The sequence below is a fragment of the Lycorma delicatula genome, chromosome 9 (assembly GCF_047948215.1).
Source record: "Lycorma delicatula isolate Av1 chromosome 9, ASM4794821v1, whole genome shotgun sequence".
Classification (NCBI taxonomy): domain Eukaryota; kingdom Metazoa; phylum Arthropoda; class Insecta; order Hemiptera; family Fulgoridae; genus Lycorma; species Lycorma delicatula.
The window spans coordinates 30,845,021-30,868,045 of NC_134463.1; the positions used below are offsets into that span (position 1 = coordinate 30,845,021).

At 30.5% G+C, this 23,025-nt stretch overlaps 1 protein-coding gene across 1 annotated transcript in view; it reads right to left on the bottom strand.

Moving 5' to 3' along the window:
* The window catches only part of LOC142329767 (putative peptidoglycan muropeptide transporter SLC46), a 180,709-nt gene extending 158,952 nt beyond the window's left edge, over positions 1 to 21,757 (bottom strand). The window contains exon 1 of the mRNA XM_075374542.1: positions 20,583 to 21,757. Coding sequence (XP_075230657.1) covers positions 20,583 to 21,621 — 1,039 coding nt within the window. The 5' untranslated portion in view covers positions 21,622 to 21,757. The remainder of the gene's footprint in view (positions 1 to 20,582) is intronic.
* Between the last annotated feature and the right edge of the window lie 1,268 nt (positions 21,758 to 23,025).

Below are 23,025 nucleotides of genomic sequence, written 5' to 3' on the forward strand. Positions count from 1 at the left end.
GCTGTATACGAACTTTGTTCTTTTTCTCACACCTAATGTTATCATTATTAACTATTTTTTTACGGGCGAACTTTTAGAAAAGTTCATAACTTCAAAAAATATTTCATATAAAAATTATTTCTAACCAATTTTATGATTAAATTAGGAGTATTAATATATTTTTCCTCCTACGTGAAAATTGTGTTCATAATGTGTTGATTCCTACATAAATAGGTAAATGAATTTGTCGTACAACGGTTATTTTCTGCAGACATTTTTATGGTTATGGCTTATATAAACCATCTGAGATACAAGCGCAACTTATCAGAACTGATTTCTCTAAGAGAAAATATGCTCATTATTTATTCAGTACCAATGGAAAAAATAAGTGTTTGGGCTGAACATCACATTTCATTACGATGAGCTTGAGGTAGTGGTATGTAACAATATTACCTGGTAGTTGAAAAGACGATGGGAAATTCTTCAAAATTCCCTAACAATTCTGACATGATATGTTTGTTATTCTTAAAAATTTTTACGCCATTTTCAGAAATGATTAATATCTTATCAGGTCACTTTAAATCATAAAGGTAGGGTTGTATTACAACGTCTAAAGTAACTATTAATATTACCGTTTTCTTTACACATGACTGCCCAAAAAGAAGTGTAATGCGTTTAGGACGTATGAATGCACGTATCGTGCATTGTTATGCAATGCAATGCACGTGCAATGCATCGTTATGCTTTGAAATCCTTACATTACCGGGAATGTAAATACATTACCGGCTATATAAATAAAGTTTTAAAAAATTAAACAGCAGAATCACACAGCCGCCAGTATAAATCAAATACTGCTACCGTCACTGCATATTCGGCATTGAAACTCTGCCCTAATGGTCGTCATCAGAATTGGACAGAGTTTTGCTAGCTGGTAACAGTTACTTCTTTCAATGCTTGTTGTACTTAGTAGATAGGCCAGACTACCCGAATACCCAAGAATGTTTGCCCCGAGTGACTGTCAGTGAACACGCATTTGACGTGCAAGTTAATCCGTATGTAATTGATGAACTTATCAAGCCCTCCGCACGTAAAGAATTACCAGAGAGCTACTTTAGCGATACAGAATCGGGCGTCGAGCATTTCTTCCAGAGCAAAGAGCGCGGGATCGTGAATCTAATATTATCGTGTCAAGACCAGTCCTCAGTTGCTATATTTAAGAATAATACTCATTATTATGTCTTTGACTCCCATTCGAAGAGGCCAAAAGGATTTGTAGCGAGTGAAAAAGGAACGTCAATGCTGATGTGTTTCAAAACAGACTTGAAGTGTGCAGACACCTGTTGATCGTCTTACAATTGCGCAACACAACAGATCTGCAATTTTCTATCAGTGCACTCTCTGCTTCGTTGGCGACTGCAAATAAATAACCCTTTTCTACTTCTCATTAATAGCAAGAGCAAGTTTTTGCAAATGATGAGGATTTTGAGAATGAATGTGTTGATTTAATCGGTAATATGTATGACGGTGAAAGCATTACCACTAATTCCAATTGACACCGATATACCAAATAAGAATTCTACTTTACCTGATGTTATCGACGACCGATTTATCCTATTTATCATTTGATAAATAGGATACCTATTTATCATTTGAAGCGTAAAACAGCTCCACCCATCAGCGTTATGAGAGAACAAAGGACAGAAGAATTGGCATAGATCAAACTATTTCCAGAAGGTTGGAATAGGCTCAGAGAACACCGTTCAGTGGTTGGAACTCCACTTAACTACTTCCAATTAAGGATAATGATTAAGGAAAGGAGATTACAAACCAGCAAATATCTATTTTACATCCTCTTAACTGTCGAGATACGTAAAGCTCAACAAAATATTTCTATTTGTGGTCGCTTACGTCAAAATGGAGTTGAGCCTAATAATGTTTTTCAAAACGTTCACCTTGTGATGTATAATACTTGAGGTACTCAATCGTATTGGTATAAAGCCTTCAGGGCTCTAATGTCAATGGTCCAAACTTTAGGGACTCCGCACTTCTACGTTACACTATCGTGTAATGATCCAGTACTGGCCGCACATCCTATTTTTATTTTAGTTTTTTCTGGCAGTCGTGTATTTTAATGTTTAACATATTTAAAACTTGTTTAGATAATTTTTAGTAATATAGAATGATTTGTTCTATATAAATGTAATTATATCATTGACCTTCCTTTACAAAATAAAAAAAACTATTATCTGAATAGCACCTATACATGTTTTCTTTACGTCTAGTCTTCTTACTAGACATTTTTTTTTCATAAAAAACTGGTTTAATGGACTTTATTAAACAAACAAACACACACACACACATAGACATACACAAAAACAATCGTGTAATATATAAGGTTAATAATACATTATAAATTTATGCAATAATGAATAATTCATAATATGTTCTACATATTTAAGAAGGTTAACATAATTATAACGTTTACATACATTACAGATAATTACTTTAAGTAAAATGTTATACTAAAAATAATTGTATTTGCAAATCTTCTTGCAAATTTAATCACGATAATTATTAGTCAAAAGGTACGGTTATGATATACAAGTTGATATTAAAATAGATATTTATATATTATCAAGTCAGATCAATTATTAAATCAGGACAACAGTAATTGTAAGCTGTAATAAGTTTTGTAATCTACGATCAATGGTAGTAACAAGTAGTACGTAGAAAAAAAAAGAAGACACAATAAACTCCCGATGGAATTAATATGAAATCCAAAATCGTTTTTTACAAGATAGGTTCTTGCGAAATCATTAATATCTGTAAAACTTTATCATTAACCGCAGTCCCTCCTGGCGATGTAAAATAATGGTTTTTATTTACATATTTTCTCTAAAGCTTTTAATATAGAAACATTAAAAAATTCACTAAATTATTTCTTATATAAAACATTAATTCCTATGATTTATATGCACCGCTACGACATCCTCTTACAATGAATGATGAAAAATTACTATTCAGTATTTTTTTAAACTTTCTCTTTAAAAACGATGAAAAAAAATCGTATAATAGTAGAAATTGAAAGTAAATTGTTACCAATACTTTCTTTAATATGAACCCTGTTTTAATTATTTCTGCCAATTTTTTTTTAAATATCGAATTAATATAAGTACATAAAAATTGTTATCCAATTTTCTATTTATGATAATACCAGTTATGAATAATGTAAAAAGTTGAAAACAAAGGTTGAACTTTCCTGGGATTTGAACAAGGCTTATAAATACCATCGTAATGACAAAATTGAGAATTATTGTTACGAATATATACTTCTTAATTTCATTTTACCGGTTATATAAAACAAAAATAATAAAACAGAATTTTAGCATTGAAGAATGAAAAATACCGGAAGAATACATGTACAGTTGTCTCAAAAGTTTTCACATATAGAAAAATAAGCATTTTTTTAAAACCATTTTTATTTATATAATACATTCATCATAACTGCAATTTAAAATTGGGAATATTTTACAGCATTTCCATCTACAAATTCGTCTGTTAAAGTTTGCTCTCCTTCTTTCGCAAAGCATTTCCAATTGACCCCAGTTGTAAATTCGCCAAAATGTAAATTATTTAAGAAATCAATGAACTCCATGTCATTAATTTACCTCATGTTTATTGTTAGCTCACAAAATGAAAATTGATGCCACAAATTTATTTCTGCTTTACACCAAGGAGGTTGAACAAAACACTAATTATTACTGGAGGGTGCATTATATTATTAAAAAAGGAGCACATTAACTCTGGCGAATATCTTATCGTTGTTATTCAGACAGAAAATTATGTAATAATTATTAAGGAAAAAAAATGGAACCGATATCAGAAATAATTTCGCTCAAAACTAAAATTAATTCCTTAGACACTTTTTTGAATCGGCGGAAAAATACATGATCATATTTATGTGATATTTGAATGGACCTGTAGATACCGTATATAAAAAGAAGTAATAATCGCAAACGGAAAACCAATCAAAGCACATAAATATGAATTCCACTGTGTAATGTCGATATTTTTTTTCACCCTATCCCCCGGGCCAGATACACAACAAAGCAAAGCACAGCACAGGAGGTTGTTTACTCAAACGGACCTCCCCTTCCGCCGGCCATAAATCTAGTCCGACAGGTCAGCCCGCCGGTTAGATCTTTTCATTGCCTGCCTCTATCCCCTAGGACGGGGTATCCAAGCCCGACTATGTCGTTCCTTGGCTCCACCCCAGAAGCCGGGACTCGGTCTTGACACCAGTGCCTCTAATGGAAACACCCTGTGTAGGGCACTCACACCGGGTCTCGGTCTTTTTCACGAACGGATGAGGGGAGTCCCAGTGCCTCATCACTATCGGTATAGGTTTTTATGAAGTATACGTATGTAGTATTATAAAACAAATTTATACTATATTTAGAAATTCATTTTGTAGAAGCAGGCGCCGAGACACATTCAAAAAAGTGTCGTAAGAAATTAATTAAGTATTTGGATGAAATTATTTCTTAAATAAATATTTAAGAAATATTATTATTAATATTATTTAATATTATATTATTTTTTTTTAAATAATTTTTATTTATATAATAATATGCTCTACATAATTACAATTGTTTTGAAAACACATTTCGATGCTTGTTCTCCACTGATTATGAACACGAAAGTTATACTTATAAAAACAAAAATAAAGAAAAATAATTTTCATAGAAAAATTTTTATTCTTCTTACGTATGAAAACGTATGACACACTTGATGAATGTTTATGTTGGCCTGTTTTTTTACTTGACATCTTATTGTTTGATCCGATTTGGATAAAATTTATACATCATCAGCCGATGATTTATATATATGAGGCATTGATGGCATTTAATTTGGTCCTAATTTATCAAATAGGCCGAAAAATTCGGACCTTACAAATTTTTCATACCTTAAAATTTTAGTCTAAGGGTAGGTAAATTTTGCTTTTCGTCGTTTCTGGATTCAAAGTCATATTTTTGTACTAAGTAAGATTATTCCATTATAATAGAATGTCATTTCGGGTCATTTCATTTTAGGCCTTTTTAGGCCATTTCATTTAGGAGTGGAGGATTAAAAAAACTAATTTTTTTTTTTTTTACTTTTTCATAAGATATCGTTTTACTTCATATTTTCAGATTCGATTAACCAATTTTTTACGATGAATTCTAAATACAGATCACTGATGCAATTTAATTTTGGTTGAAATAGATCAAGATTATGGAAGTTATTACACCATGAATCCTATAATTGAAAATTTTATACAGAGTAAAACTTCTTTTTTTTTAAAAATAATTCTAGACTTACATACTTTAACGTTCTACTTAAGTTTCCTCCAAAGTAATAATCTGTCAAGGGCAAAACCCTCAGTAGCCAGAGTTGCATAACCGTCCCGGCGAAATTTAATAAAGCAAAGTAATAAAATAAAAGACAATAAAATCATAACCAAGAAATTCTATGGTTAAGGTAGTCTATTCTATAATAAGCTACAAGGTATTTAAAATTTCTTCAAATTACCTTATTTTTAACCATTAAAAATATTTTTTTTTTTTAATTATAAAAATTTGTTGAACCCTTTTCTTAATAATGAAGATTAATTATCTCTTTTTTCTCTTACATGGTATATGGCTAAAAAACTCTTTCCATTGTGATAATATTTCATTTATAGGAAAATAATAAACACTTATATTAAGTTAAAAGTTAAAAAAAAACAATTAAAATAGCCTGTCCATGAACGATTTCATTTTTTATATCAATAGAAAGTCACACTCTTGCCTGTGCGGCAGCCCCGTCCCTAAAGTGTATTCGGGGCTGCCCCGAATACAGAAACATGGGATAGCTGAAGACTTTCGGAATATTCATAAGAAAATAAAATAAATCATAGTGAAAATAATACTTCTGTATCGGAAGTTGATGAATAAACGACTGTACAGCTTAACATTTAAGTTACAACTATCTTGGCTATAATGTGAACTTCGGGTGAAATAAAGGGGATTGATATAGGAAGAAGTAGATGCATACAATTTAAAAAAGTGTATAATTTAAAATTAGTAAGAGGAACATGTAGGAAATTACCATTTGAAGATACTTTTTAAGAAAGTCTTCAAAAAAATTTATGCTTTTTACGTATTGATAAAGATTCTAAAATTATTTGGGAATTAATTAAAGGTGTCCAGGTCTATATATTCAATTGTAAAGAAAATTAAATATGTTTTTCCAACTTCCTGTAGAATTTCTTAATAATTTCTTTAAGGAAAGGTTTCTAAAACAAAATATGTTTAAGAACAGGTTTAGAAATACATAAAAATCGTTAAAATTGACCTGGTAGAATTTTAAAAACAAGATTGTCTTTAAAAAAACTCAGCCTTTTATATACAATAAGATAAAATATACAAATAAATTGAAGTTTGTTTTAAATTCTGTTAACAAGTAGAAATTCAATACATAAGTTAATTTTCTATTAATTCGAATATCTTCCAGTATAAACCACCCCATCTTCATTTTCTTATCTGTAATTGGATTTTTTCAAAATCGAATATAATCTATTTCCTTATTCAATTTTGGAATAAAACAGAATATTTCCCGATATTTAATACCACACTAAATTTCATTACTGTGAGTTACACAGAATCTGAGATATAAAGAAAAATACATGCACACATACATTTTTTTTGATTTTAGAATATTAAACCAAATAAAATTACATCTATCTACCACCACTTTATTCTTTCAACTTGTACTACTAAGATTTTACAATTGATACGAATAGTATAAAGTCATTTGTTTTAAATTTCAATAAAAAAATTTGATAAAATCAATCACCACTTTTTAAAAAAACCGCATATCTTTTGAAAATCCTACTACTGTTTGAAGAACAACAGATGAACAATAAAATCTCAGAATTTTTCATATTTACGTATATATAAATGTTTACCTAATACTTAAATAAGTCCTTCATAAAATACGATTATTAAATATCATTGAATTATAATGATTGAAACTAAAAAAATATTAAGTGGATGTCAACCTGTATTTATTAAACCAATGAATAATAGAAACATATAAAATAAAAAAGAAATCGCAATTTAAATAATAATTATTGCAATTTAACACGTAGACTGCTTTGAAAGAATATTTTACCGCATACGTATTTCTTTTTAAAATTTAAACAATACGTTTTAACATATAAAAAGATGATATAGTATTCTGGATGAAAAAAAAATCGCTTAAAAAATAAAATCCATTTAAAAAGATGTTTTGAAAACAAAACAGATTATGCAGAACATAATTTACATAACCATTCAAGAAGAACATATAACTACATAAAAATGGTAATTACCAACTCATAATATTAACTTTATTATTTCATACTTAGAAAAAAAAATTAGTGTAATAAACAAATTTAGCCGAACTTGTTTTACGACTATAATTTACAATTTACATTAATAAACATGTATAATTAGTAAAGATCTGTTTGTTAAAGTTTTAAAAGAAACTTTTAAAACAAACAATAATAAAATGTACACGTGTTTAGAAACATATATTTTGTTAACTTATTAAGAGAAAAAGAATCCAGTTCTAAACCTGTTGATTTTGGTCTAGTGGTAAAACTCGTCATCGTAAATCAGCTGATATCGAAGTCGACAGTTCTTAGGTTCAAATCCTAGTAAAAAAAATAGTTTATTTTACTCGGATTTGGATACTAGATCATGGAACCGGTGTTCTTAGGTGTTTTTTTTCCTCTACTCCCCGGGACCGGTCCGACTGTTTGGTATTACGCCACCCAGAGAAGTGTCTGCTTACTCTAACGAGCTCCCCACCTAACGGCTGGAAATCCGACATGGCGGTCGGCTCGCCGGTCAACTCTTTTGAGTTATTTTTTGCTACTCTTTTGACACCACGCCCAAACATTTCTGTCGAGACGCGATGTCGGGTCTTTTCTCATTTTTCTTTTAGTGTCCTAGCATCCCCTGGAGTCCCCAGTGGATCTTTGAAGCCGACACACCAAGGCATGTCGGCCTTCAATACTGAGGCTATCCGCCCTACACTACTGTAAAACCACCTTCGCCGCTCCTCTGTGTCCTTTTGCTTGATCACTTGCCTTTCATAGTCATCCACTCGTTTCCATTTCAATTCATTGCCGAGCATGTAAGTTATCAATTCTAGCCGTCTTTTCCCTGCGATTCCAGATTCATATCTCAAGGTGTTCCATTTACCGCAATCAAAAAAGGTATGTTCAGCGGTGTCATCCTCGTTGCAGTACATGCATTTGGGTTCTGATCTTCTTCCGATCCTATATACCGTGGCCATTAAACAGCTGCGACATAATTGATCTCGCCAAACCTTCTGCTATGCCAAGCCAAGCTAGTAAGTCCGGTATTAGCTCCTTAGTTCGTCTAGCAACCCCCTTTTCACTCCATCTATTCTTCCATCTTTACATTAGCCTGCTTTTGGCCTCATGTCCATTATCTAAGCCCTGTGCTATTTCTCTTCTTTCTTCAACTTGCAGTTCAAGCGGTGGTGTGGAAGACATACCACCGATGGTGGTTGGGGTTCAATTAATCACACATCTCAGGAATGGTCAGCCTGAGTCAGTTCAAGACTACAAGTTTACCGTTTACAGTTACATTCCAATAGCTAATGACTTATATTGTTGATGTTAATATAAATAAAAAAAATAAAAAAAGAATGCAATTCTTTGTTAAAAAAAAGTTATTTATCAAAAAACAGTTAGAAACAATCTATAAAAATAAATATAGAGTTAAAAGTGAAAATAAATTTAATTTGATGTCTGATAATATACTAAAATCTAGTCGTTTTTTTTTAAATCCGCTAGTCTTTCGCACAAAAACAACTCAACCGATTGAACTGAAATTTTGCAAAAAGATAATTTTTATACTTAGAAAGAACATAGGACCACTACCGTTAAGAAATATTTCACCGTTTCAAAATAGTGACCACTTTAATGGATTGCGGTAATAACCGCAAGTTCCTTGCCGATATTTAACTTCAGTGTGGCCAAACCGTTGATTAAAACGAATTTGAAGACCACTTATAGTATTTGAAATTAAATTTTCTGCAAAACTTTTTTTTAATCTTTTTCAATATCATTTTTGATTATCGAGAAACGTAGCTTTAAAAGTACGATAGATTGGTTGAGCTACCGTGCCGGTAGCTCAACCAACATAGCCACTGCAGGTCCCACCGGTTACTTGAATAAAAGCATAAAATAAATAATCAATAAATAAATAAAAAATGAGAAACGAAATACGGTCACCTCCTCGTTGTATTTGTTGAGTAACGCTAAAAATAGTGAAAAAAATATTTTTATCCGTACGAAGAATGGGTAACCAGCTGTAACTACTGTTTCTAGGTTGAGGACCGACTATTCTGAAATCCTATATTTCAAATCACTCGGAGTTTCGACTACTGAAGCTGATCTAACTGTTATACTAAAGAAATTACAATACACTGATAGTTTTTATAAATTGAACAAGCTTTAATTGTTATTTTTCAGTATTATTTTCACAACCATAAGGATAATGTAGACAGTGGGGATCAAGCTAGATGGAAAGGGTAAGCGACAATAAAATAATAGGAAAACCCCAAGGATAATTTAAAAATGATACGGTATAAGTGTCTCCCAAAAGGAATCATCCGATTTTATTTGTTTATATTTTGAAAAATATTTAATATAAAAACTTGAAATTAATTTTATATTAAAGGTTTATTCATGAAGTTTATTTGTATACTGAGTCATAGGTGCTCAATGTGCCCTCCTTGGGAAACACGGCATACGTCCACACGGTAGTCGAATTCGTCCCACACCTTAGTTTCTCTATTCACTGCTGCCACGGCTGCTGCTTTGCAGTTCCGCAGCTCGACTGCTGTAGCTAGAAGGGAAGACATATAGAAGGAATCTTTTGCAAAATTCCACAATTGGAATTTGCACACGGTGAGGTCTGGTGATATTGGAGGCAAGTGATCTAAAGCTGAATCGTTAGGTCGTATACGGCCGATCCATCGTTGAGGAATCCTATCGTTCAAAAATTGTCGAACGAACAGACACCAGTAAGGAGGTGCTCCGTCCTGTTGGAAAATTAAATCTTCCAAATCGGCCTCTAACTGAAAGAAAAGCAAGTTTTCTAAACATCAAAATACGTTGATCCTGTAACAGTGTTTTCTAAGAAAAAAAGAAACCGTATATTTTTTTCGAGAACCTGCACAAATAATCATTAACTTTGAGAAAGTTAAGTTGTACAAATTCATGTGGCTTCTCCATATCCCAAATTCTAACGTTGTGGCAGTTAACATTCCCACTTAAATGAAAAATAGCCACATCACTAAACACTAAACTTGTTACAAAATTCTCATCTTCTGCCACATTGTTAATGACGAATTTACAAGACTTCGCACTTCGTTGTTTGTCATCTTCATAAAGAGCTTGCAGTATCTGAATGCTGTACGGTTTCATAAGCAAACGTCGACACAAAACACGCCAGATAGACGTTCTAGGAACGTCTAGTTCTTTACCGGCAGTACGAGTTGATTTTCAGGGGCTACGTGAGAAACTTTGATGGATGCATCCACATCTTCGTCTGATAGTGGGGTCGCCAGTTTGATTTCCCTTTACACAGATAACCCGTGTCTTTATACCGTCACCTAATTCTACGAGCGGTAGGAGGTTTAGAACCGTATTTACACAAAAACGCTGAACAGTAATTACGGACTCACCCTGGTCGTAGCGTAAAACACAAAATGATTTCTGTTGTGGAGTCGCCATTTTCTCTAACTGAACAAAGTTCTGGTGCTACCTAGAGGCAATCGCGTGAAACTCGAGAATTCCCTCTTTCTAAAAGTACTTTGCTCGATCAAAACTGATTAAAAGCTGAATAGTCGAGGCGTTATCTGTTTTAAAATAGGCATATTTGGACTTTTGTATATGATCGCTAATTTTCGCTTTAATGCCTCCGGAATACCATCAGAAATTATTATTTCCAGTGCCAGTTGAAAAAGGTATCCTTAACGTTTTATTAAACAAAATGTAAAAAAAAAATTGCAAAAATATCCATTTTTTCCTCCTATATCCCTAGTTAACTCCATAACTGTTTATTTTAGATAAAAGATCGAGAAAGAAAAAAGTTTTGTTATTAAATTTTACAAACAATATCATTGGTTGCAAATCAAAAAATACATTATTAAAGATGCAAAAACAGCAATAACTGTCAAAAAAAAGAAAAACAAGATTTTTGAGAATTTTTTTCGAGGACTTGCATTTTACATAGGACCTTCAGATTTTGCCTCAAAGAACTTTTTGATAAGATAAAACAATATGCTAAATTTCAACAAAATCGATCGGACAGTTTTGCATAATAATTTTGTAATTCAGGTTAAAAAAATGCGATTTTCCAAATTGCGTAGGGCCTAAAATAAAGTCTCTAGATACTTGAAAATTTAATCACATTTAAGAGCACTCAAACTTTCAAATGCATTATTAGAAATGCATATATTAAAAATTTTATTACATAAACAGCAACGTATTTTATTTCCTCAGTGAATATAGCTTGAATAAATATATTAAAGGGGAAAGCATGGTGATCATGTAGAAAATGGGGGTATCGGATTTTTTGCAAGAATTTACATTTAAGGGTTCAAGTAAATCATCTAGACCAAAAATACATATATCTACCAATATGGGTATATGGGTATGGTACCTATATGGGTATGAATGCATGTAAGTATGTGTGTCGCACTGCTTTTTGTCTTTTGGCCCTTATATCTCAGGTTGATTGAACCGATTTTTTTCAAATTTGGCTTAAATACTCGTATTTCTATATATGGAGCATTAATCACATTAATTCGATCGGGCGTAGGGAAATATCGCAAAAAAAAAAAACAATCTCGATTTTCTTCAGAGGCACTTTAGAAAAAACTTTACTTTGGAAAATTTGTTCTACATATACAATGACCTAGAAATTTTTTTTTCAAAATATCTCTTAAAATTGAAATATGTTTCTTGTTGTTTTTTGCTCTGTCTTTCTACAGTTTTAATATTAAATTTTTTTTTGTATTTTATACGTCAAAAAAATTCTATAATTTTCCAAAATTGATTATCTTTTTAAAATTATAAACCTTAAACATAGAAATTTTTTGGAAAATCTTTATGTTCTTATTTTAACCTATATTGGGGGGGATGTTAGATTTAGAGAAAACTATACTGAAGGAAATTTGATAAGCGTAACCTAGGATAAGAATATTTTTAAAAATTTATTTCCCACCTCGAGAAATATTATAGTATAGTTTTTCTTTTTGGCTCTAACTCTTTTTATTTTTTATTATTTAAGAGAAGTTTATTTTATTATTTAAGAGCAATTAAAATTTAAGTAGTATTGGTCGGTATAATATCCCCCCAGACCTAAAAAAAACCATTTTTTCCCATTTTTCGTTTGTTCCCGATAACCTCGAAAAGTACCAACGTTCTAAAGTACTAAATTAACTAAAGTAGTAATCAACCATTACGAAATTTTAACTGTAGCTTTCTTATGACCCGTGGAATGTTTATCGCAGTTCAAACCTCATTATAATCATTTATATAAATCATTAATAAAAAAAAGTAAATAAACTACCTAGAATTCTTTTATAAAATCTAATATCATTTTTTTCCCCTGTTTGGTCTCCAGGAATTACCGTCCAGTATTAGTTCAGAGATGAATGAGGATGATATGTACGAGTGTGAAGTGTAGTCTTGTACAGTATCAGGTCGACCATTTCTGAGATGTGCGATTAATTCAAACCCAACAACCAAAGAACAGCGGTATCCATGATCTAGTATTCAAATCTCAATAAAATCAGCCGCCTTCGTTAGTGCATTAGCTTCCCGTCTCGCATTATATTGGGTTACATGCGTTTCCGGTTGCAGTCAGTCTTTTTATTTTATGATTTTAGTTAAGTAACCAGAAGCAGGTACACCAGTCACACATACAGTAAACGGTGACAATGGCTGTCCAACCCTTACGGCAAGGGATGACCAAAGTTTTTTTGCTGGAATTGTAAGAAGATGGGGCTTATCGTTTGCTAAACATGTGAAACTTTATTCATATGCAACCATTGTCGTATTGAGTAAATTTAAAGTTTTTCTTAACTTTAAGGTGGAAATCTTTTTTATTCCCTACTTCGCACCGGTGAAATCTACCGGCGTGCCAAAAGGAATTTTTTTAATTGTGTTTGAAAAAAAAAATAAAATACTAAAATCCCAAACGAAGTTTTACATACATAAAGATCACAGGTAAGCAATTAAAGAATTTTTGATTTTAAAACAACTATTCAAATTACACTACGACCCCGCTATAACGCGGCCACTTGGAGACAACTGTTATACTCCCGTAGTATGGTAACCTCATTATTTCGAAGATAAAGTGATAAATGAAAAAACAAACAGTGTCAACTGAGTTAATATTGTCTTTTAAGTGCTTTCTCTTATGGCCTAATTGAAAATACAGTAACTGATTTGAATTCAAAACACCGTAAAGTAGTATACAGCACAACTTTATTAGAAATACATTATAACATTAACATAACACATCTAAAAATAAGGAAAATGATTGTCAACATAAATTTTTGATATCGTTATTTTACGTTTTCATCTTCCTGTTTATACAGCACAGCTACGTGTATTTCACAGAGATAAATGTATCAGCTTATTTATTTATTCTGTTCAACTTATTACTAAATACGTATACATAATGAAAATGTGTTTCTAGGTACTGATTAAAAAGAAGAAAAAAATTGTTTTTTCTTATATTTGATAACGGTTCGTTTGAGGAGGAGATTCTTCTACTCGTTATAGCGGGGTCGTGCTGTATTTTAAAAATATTTTATTAGTGTTTTAATAGCTTGTTATAAGAAATTATATAAAACATAATAAAATAAAATTGCACATATAAATATATTTTTTAAATGTTTCTCCTACCGTAAGTAGGTTATGGTAAAATATAATATTTTATTTTAAGCAAGTAACAATTATCCCAATAATAAATGATTAGTACTCGAATACAATGCAATACGTTTGGTGCATGATAATGATTACATACCTAACTTGTTCTATAAAAACTCTATCTCACTCTCCCTCTATCTCTTTTTCTTTCGCACTCATTCCCTCTCTCTATCTTTGTATACGTATCTATTCACCTATCTCTTTACCACTCCCCGTCGTTCTGTCAATTTCAAACTTCTCTCTTGCGTATAACACACAATAGCTATGTTATTTGGCGTTCCATCATCTCTCAGTCCTTATCTATTACTAGGGAGAAAATCATTGGTCCAAATTTTAATTTTAAAAAATCTGTAAATTATTTTAAAATTACCTTTATTTCAATTCTTTGCATTTTATATATGCGATTTTTTAATTCCGTTAAAATGAAATTATATATTTTATACTTTTTTAAATTTTATTTGGTTAATTTTTATCGCACTAAGTTTAATCATCAGAAAAACTAATTCTAACTGTTTCAGTGTACAGAATGATCAATTCAAGATAACCACCACTGGGATCTCAGAAACTATAAGTTTTTTTGAAACTTTAAATGGACCTTCCCTACATTAAAAATACAGTATTACGATTTTTCAAATCTTCACCCTTTTTTCCAATATGGGGACCATCTTCATTATTCAACTGAAAACCCAGTGTTTTTATTGCATTTGTGTATAAAAAATATTTTTTAAGACAATATTATTCTTGGGTATTTTTCTCTAAACTCACCCGTTACGGAGCTTCAGGCTGATAATTGTAGACTTCGTATAAAAAAAATAAATACAAGTTTAATGCTAAATAATTATTAGCTGTTTTTAAATTGTTGAAAAATTTCCCGAATTTAACAGTTGCACCTTCATTGATGGTTAATGTATCGCCCTTATTAATTTAGTTGTTTGAATTTTTATCAAGAAGTTAATAAATACTTCAATTTTTAATACTTTTTTACTTGAGTTAGTTTTTTTTTTTGAAGTGTTTACTTATGCGTTGTTTGTGTAATTTTTATTTTCATAATACAGTTTGATAATAAAAAAAGTGGATATGCAGGAAATTTATTTTTTAAGTAAAAGGAATTCAACTTTAGTGAGAAATAAAGCAATATCCTGAAAGATATCCACCTCACCGTAAAATATTTGAAAGATTATTTGGGAATCAACGAAGTAATGGGTTATTTTAGAAAAAAATACGCGGCTTGGGAACAGAAAAAATATTGAGACAGATCTTCTTGTCTTCTTTGTAGCATTTCCTACAGCTTCCATACGGGAAGTAGCACAACTGATATCTGTATCTTAAGCTTCTATAGCAAGTGTGTCGCGGAAATAGTTACTAAGTTCATAAACCTGCCGTTCTTCACACTACGATGCGTAATGAAGGAAGAAGGTTTGAATTCAGTAACTGGATTGCAGAACAGGTTGTAAATTATCCTAACTTTTTTTTTCTAATATTATTTGGTTTGATGATACCAATTTCTTCAGTAAGGAACCCACTACTAAAAAATCAAACATTATAGCTCAAACGAAAATCCATTAATTGTCAGAGGACATAATCAAGTGATACCTCCCGTAAGCTGCTGGTGCGCTATCATCAAAAATCAAATTTTGGCCCTGCATTTTTACGAGGAAACTTTTACGTGATTTCGATACCGTCAATTGCTGAAAACCGTCTGCTGCCATCTATAGATGACTCTTGCCTTTAGATTTGCAAATGCAAATGTATTTCCAAGAAGATGAAGCTTTAGCACACAGCTATGGTGAGATAAAGGAAATTTTTAATGCTTTTTTCCAAAACAGGTGGTTTGCTAATCAAGGAACTATTGCTTAGTCAGCGAGAAGTCCAGACCTTTTCCCGTTAAATTACTTTTTTTAAGGATATATGAAAACCGGTTGTACACATCTCGGTATGCTTCCGTGGAAGAAGTAACAGGTGAGGTAGTCAAAATTTTGTAAAAACATCCATCACAAACTGTTAATGACGTCTTCAGGAAAACGAATGATTACCTGCACTTTTACTAATAGTGGCCATTTTCAAAATCTGTTATAATTGACACTGAAATTCTGTTGTAATTCTTTCTTCCTGATAAACAAAATTAAAAAAATGTTCAAGGTAAAAAACGTCTTTTAATGTTACCTTTACTTTATTTTCCACTTTACTTAATTTTCGAACTTTGATAATATTATTTGACAACCAGATATTAAAACAATAGGTTTCCATTTAAAATTATACAGATGGGCATCATATTTGATTTTACAATTGTCAGCTTGTAGCTCCATAACGGTTGCGTTTAAGGAAAAATACCCAAGAATAAAAATGTCTTAAAATAATATTTTCTACACAAAAATGTACCAAAATCTTGAGGTTTCCGATTGAAATAATGAAGTTGGCCGCCATATTAGAAAAAGGGCGAAGATCTGAAAAAAGGTAATACTATATTTTTAATGTAGGGAAAGGTTCCCCTTTTAAAGTATCTCATAAAATTTGTAGTTTCTGAGATCTCAATGGTGGCCCTCTTGAGTTGATCACTATATATATATATATATATATATATATATATATATATATATATATATATATATACACACACACACACACACACACACACACACACACACACACACACACACACACACACACACACACACACACACACACACACACACACACACACACACACACACACACACACACATATATATATATATATATATATATATATATTAATTTAAGTATTGGTTATAGGGATTTTTTTAAAGGAAGGAATCATTTTTCTAAGAATAATTTTTGTACTACCAAAAATAAAGTTAAGTTTATTCATCTACAAAGTTAAAAAATATTGAAATTAACCCCTACGAAAATAATAGAATATTTACTTCCCTTCAATTACTAGAAATCATTTAAAAATTTTATGATTATTGATAATGGATTAGACCTTAAAAATCTGCCTATCTACTTTTCAATTTTATTGATTTCTGACATACTTTCATGGCCAATAAAATCTATTGTATACTGTTAAAAGTTTTTACATTTTAATTCGATTTCTTCTAAAGGCAGTTGTTTTTATATGTATTTGAATGCAAAATTGTGGATACCGGGTTCTCTGGTGGTTGGGTTTTAATTAATCACACGTCTCAGGAGTGGTCGGCCAGAGTCTGTTCAAAACTACAAATTTACCGATACATTTACACTTACACGCCAAGAATGCGAACAGATGTCTTGGCATCTCTGCAGAGTACTGTTGATAATATGTCACTGTTCTGTTATTCAGTAACCTGGCAAACATAAAATAAATTCCATTCAAGTGAATTATATCTCGTTCAATAATCAAAAGGGAATACGATTTTCATCATTTTAACATTAACAGTAGAAAATAAAAGCTATTTAAATAATCTTCAGCGCAACGGTATTCGTATTGTTTAGTATATTATTTATAATTTTATTTATTTTTATTTTTCAACCAAATTTTAAAGGTGAAGTTCATTTATTAATGTAGTATAAGAAAAATTATATACGTAATATTAACTTTTTTTTAAAAATAGATCATTAATTCACTACGTCAACCTAAATATAATACTTGTACGTAGAAATATAATGTACAATTTTTTTTTTGCAAACGTTATGTAGGAAACCACCACATAGGACGAAAAATTAGCATAATGTTACGTTTCATTATTATTAAGAAATTTTTTTTTCTGTTTTCTTTTTAATTTTATATATATATATTTATATATAAAGTTTTCATTTTATATCTTTATTTCATTTTTTTTTTCATTTTATCTGTATACGTATAATTTTATATATATATATTTATATATAAAGTTTTCATTTTATATCTTTATTTCATTTTTTTTTTTTCATTTTATCTGTATACGTAATATATATATTATTAATTAAAAAAAAATTGATGTGGAACACCTACGAAATTACAACCATTATTAATTTAGAACTAAATTTAGAATATTTAAAATAAAGATTCATTTAAACGTATAACTAATATAATTTTAAAATAACAAAACAAAAAAAAAGATATATAGAGTAATACTATAAATTATGTCATGGATTGATTAGAAAGAGAAAAAAGTTCCTAAAGGCCATTGAACAATACAATCGTAATATCTATAATGCATTAGAATGTATATAACCAATAACAACAAATGACAGGTTTAATCGACTATGATAATATTTGAAGACAGCATTCAAATCGAAGAGCACGTAGATGATAAAGTTAATACCTCATTCTGTTCCCATAACCATGAATTAAAAAAAAATTGATTTTATTTAAATTATTTTAAAAATAAAAAAAAATTAAATCGAAAATTACCGACTTAAAAAAAAGCAAAGGTAAATTATTTATAAACCATTTATAATATAGAAATCGTTGTATGAATTTAATAACTTTTTCTTGATAACCCTGAATCCAATCAAAATAATGATAAAATTCTTTGTATAAAAGTGATACAATAACCGTTTAGTGCATAACTGCATAAAATCTAAACTAGTATGGGATAATTTGTTTTTATTTTGGATGAAATGTATTATGAAAAAAATGCATTTTCCTTTAATAGTTCAGTTATTTTTATTTTAATGTTGCATAGACCGACCGACCGGCTTAGAATATTTACACCACAAACTATAATTCCATATTTCCATGTTCAAGCTATATGTTATAAAATATGCAATTTATATAATAAAATAGTGTACGATATATATGATAAATAAATGTAAAAAAAAAAACTAATTATTAATTAACACAGATCATTTTAAATGATTTTTTTTTCATTTTTGTTTATTAGGGTTTAGTAGTATATGTTATTAGAAATCAGATTTTGAAATAATAAACTTCAACTGTTTATACATTTTTTCCCTAAAATATAGTTAAAATAAATTAATAAAATTTCCTCAAAGATTGTTATTCAGCTGTTGCATCTATAAATAATAATAATCATTTAAATATTAATAATTTCTTTGTTAAAATAGAATTAAAAAAAAAGAATGGGCCGATTACTGTATCAATTTTTATTTTTAAGCTGTACAAATTTACATAGATTTTACGTAGTTGGAAATATTAAGGTCAACCCCTCCCTTCGACTTGATTACCTTATAATTAATCTTATAGGATTATTATTTTATGATTTTTGGATTTGCAAATCTTATATTTTAAAATAATCAAAACCTTTAAATTAAAAAAACGAAACAAATTAATTATACATATACTTTGACTATATATATTAAAGATGAATTATTTTATCTGTATATAATTTTTTTTGGATGACGAGCATAGACTGCTTTGGTCATTTCACCCTATGAGAATTGAAATTTGTGGCGTATGAAAAATGCCTGCCTGACCGGGATTTGAACCCAGGACCTCCAGATAAAAAGCTTCATTCTTATCATAGTTATTATTATTAATTGCTAGAAATTATTATTATTATTATTTTTTATATATATATATATATATACATATATATAATTATGTATATTATTTTTATTATATATATATATATATATATATATAATGATAATAATCTATAAATATTTTTAACATATTGTGTAACTTTATTGATAAATAAAAGAAAAACTGTTTATTTCACCAATCGTGAAAAAAGTTTATTAACTGATATATCAGTAATAAACATGCTTTCGTGTACACAAACATACATAAAATATACATAAGTAAAATATAGTATTATAATGTACAATTTACATAAGATCTAATATATGAAATTAGAAAATTAGCAAGTATAATCGCAGTATTTGATTTTTTTTATCAAGACAGATACAGATAACTCTATTCTATTATTAACAGTACATATTCGTAAATATTTAAAAATTATGACAGTAATCTCTAACAACCTTTTTTTTTATTTTTTATGAGATTACGGGTATCGACTGTTTTGATCATTTAACCTAATGGAGTTTTGTAGCGAATTAAAAATGACAAGCCGGACCGGGATTCGAACCCGGGACCTCTGGATGAAAGTTCGAGACGCTACCGCTCTACCACGTAGAACGGCACAATATATTTTAAATATAATCTGATCATTTAATAACTATAAATGAAAACACAATTTTATTATACTATATTATCGATAATTTCAACGGTTGCATACTAATCTCCATTCCATTCTATTTTAGGCGACGATTTTAACATAAATATATTTATTACCCCCTACATCCTCAGCTATAATAAAGTGGTTTATGTTCTGTATTTTTACTGTGATACTTCTAAATTAACTAAATATATATATATGAAGCGGAGTACATAGTATTTAAACCGCGGTAGCAGCTCACTGTATCACTAGGTGTTTATATCCAACCTTTTTTTGATAAAAGAATCTTAGGCATGGAATATTATAAGAATCGTGTAACTCTCTAGTCATTCATCAAAAACAAATTAATGAGTTACAATGATAAAAATGCATGATACAAATATTAATATAAAAAATAAAAACATAATGGTTTTATAATAATAAAGCTGGTAATAGGATACTTATTAATTATTTATAAAAAAAAAATTGATGCTTACCATGCATCGGTCCGATTACAACCATAACGACAATCATAAGTAATATAACTCGTTTCTTCCTGTTATTGGCACCATCTTTGAAGGCAACTTCAAGTGTATCACGAATATGTTGAAAATTAAAAAAGTCTCTAAGAAAACCACGTTTTGATGTTGTTTCAGTTGTAGCTGTGTTAACCCAATTCGGTTTTTTTTCAGGTACAGTTAATTTATCAGGCATAACATAATGAGCGGGTGTAAATGATAATTGCGGTTTACTTTCTTTAATTCTAAATAAACCGTAAGTAAAACTGAATACGTATAATGCGGCTGCTAATGAAAAAACACCGTAGAATCCTATCTGTTTATATAATACGCCGCTTAATGCGGTACCGATCGGTATACCGACAGAACAAAATACATTTACAACACCGATTCTTAACGTACGCATTTCTAATGTCGTTACATCACCTATGTAACTAAATATCGCCATAAACATTGTCATCCAACCGCCGGTCAACGCCGGAAATAAACCTTCGACGACTCCTGCCACCTCCATAGGTAGTTCGTAAAAATAATATGTACACACAATCAGTCCGATGCTTGTCATAAATTCACCTACTATCGGCATTAACATACACGGTTTTCTGCGTCTATTTCTATCCGACCAAGAACCGAGGAACATAATTAACAATGCCGGTAACGAACTCTGTAATAATGTTTTCCATATCGACATTTGAGCCACAAGTTCTTGTACTTGTATTTCTTCATTAGTATAATTTGCCGTTTTACGCGCTTCTAAAGCGGTGCATACTTCATCACCTAGTCGTAAATTAACCCGACATGCTTTTTCTAAATTTAAATTTTGCGTAGCTAAACCCGCTAAAACGCTCGGTATTATATAACAAGCTAACATAGGTTCGACCGTAATATTACTCGAAAGGTATCTTAATTTTTCCATCGGACTCATTTCGGCCCAGGTACCGACACCACCGTCGTTCTTGTTCGGTGATATCGGCGCCTGTTTGGCGCCGTTTTCTTTCGTCGTCGTAGAACGCGTCATAATCACTCAGTACTGTCTCGGTTTGTTGTTGTTGTTGATGTAACCCGTCGCATCGTCGTCCAGCCGAACGCGACGCGAGCGTCAGCGACAATGCTTCTTCCTCCACTTTCCACTTTACCGTATAACCACCTCTTTTCCCCTCTTCTATCCCTCCATCCCCCACCACTATAATACCGATTCTAACTCCACCACCATCACCTCCACCAAACCAAAAGGATTCTCCGATCAGCATCCTCTCCTAAAAAAATAAATAAATAAAATAAAAATTAAATTTAAAAATAACAATAAAAATAGGAAGAAAATGATTTTAATTGTATTATTATTAATAAAAATCATAAATATATATTATTATTGTGATAAAAGATTATTTTAATAAAATCTCATTTTGATAACATGAGAGATACATATTATTCCTGAAGCCGTGGATATCTATTGATATGTCAAAAATATAATTTAAAACAATATATAATTTCAAATCGACATATTCTCAATCTGAGGATATGGTATAAGAATTTTACATCTTATTTATAAAACTGTATTTTTTTTTTATCAATATATATAATAAAAAAAATCCCTTTCAGCACACTGGAAGGCGGAGGTAGATTTTAGCGGTGCTAAGTAGGGGATAAAAAGGATTTCCACCTTAAAGTTAAGAAAAATTTCAAATTTACTCAATACGACAATGGTTGCATGTGAAAAAGTTTCACATGTTCAGCAAACGACAAGCCCCATCTTACAATTCCAGCTACATTTTGGTCGTCCCTTGCCGTAAGGGTTGGTCAAATCAAAAATTGTTTCAGAAAAACGTTTTAGGTAAAGTTTATAGGATTAACGACCACTTTAAACCGATTCGATACTGTGCCTATTAAGGAAGGTATATATTTTTTTGTCTTCGAAACCCCATTTTTTTCACCCCCTGGGCCAATGATTGGTGATATCAAAAAATTTTACTTAGATAAGTTTTAGGCCCTTATCAAAATAATAATAGTAACTTTAACGAATTCGAATTTACTTAATAAGAAGGTTATAGCGATGTTTTGTTTTTTCGAAAAAGTCCCCCAATTTCCACCCCCACAGTCCAATTTTGGCCGTTAACAAACTCGTCCGAGATTTTGGGACGAGTTATTTTTAAGTAACAATTTGAAAGTGATTGTTACTTACGCGCAAAATTGGCGCAAAATTACGACAGTTATCGTGTCCAAAAGAAAGTGAAATATATATATATATAAACTTTTGAACTGACAGTGGTTTTGAGGTCTGGGGGATGTGAAACGCGAAGATATATCGAAATATTCCGAAGTTGAATCATGATGAGATTACAATAGGTAATCTCTTATGAAATCGACCTAAAAAGCTGACAACACAGTCGTAGGACTTTCCCGTCAAGCGGCTTTTTTCTGATGC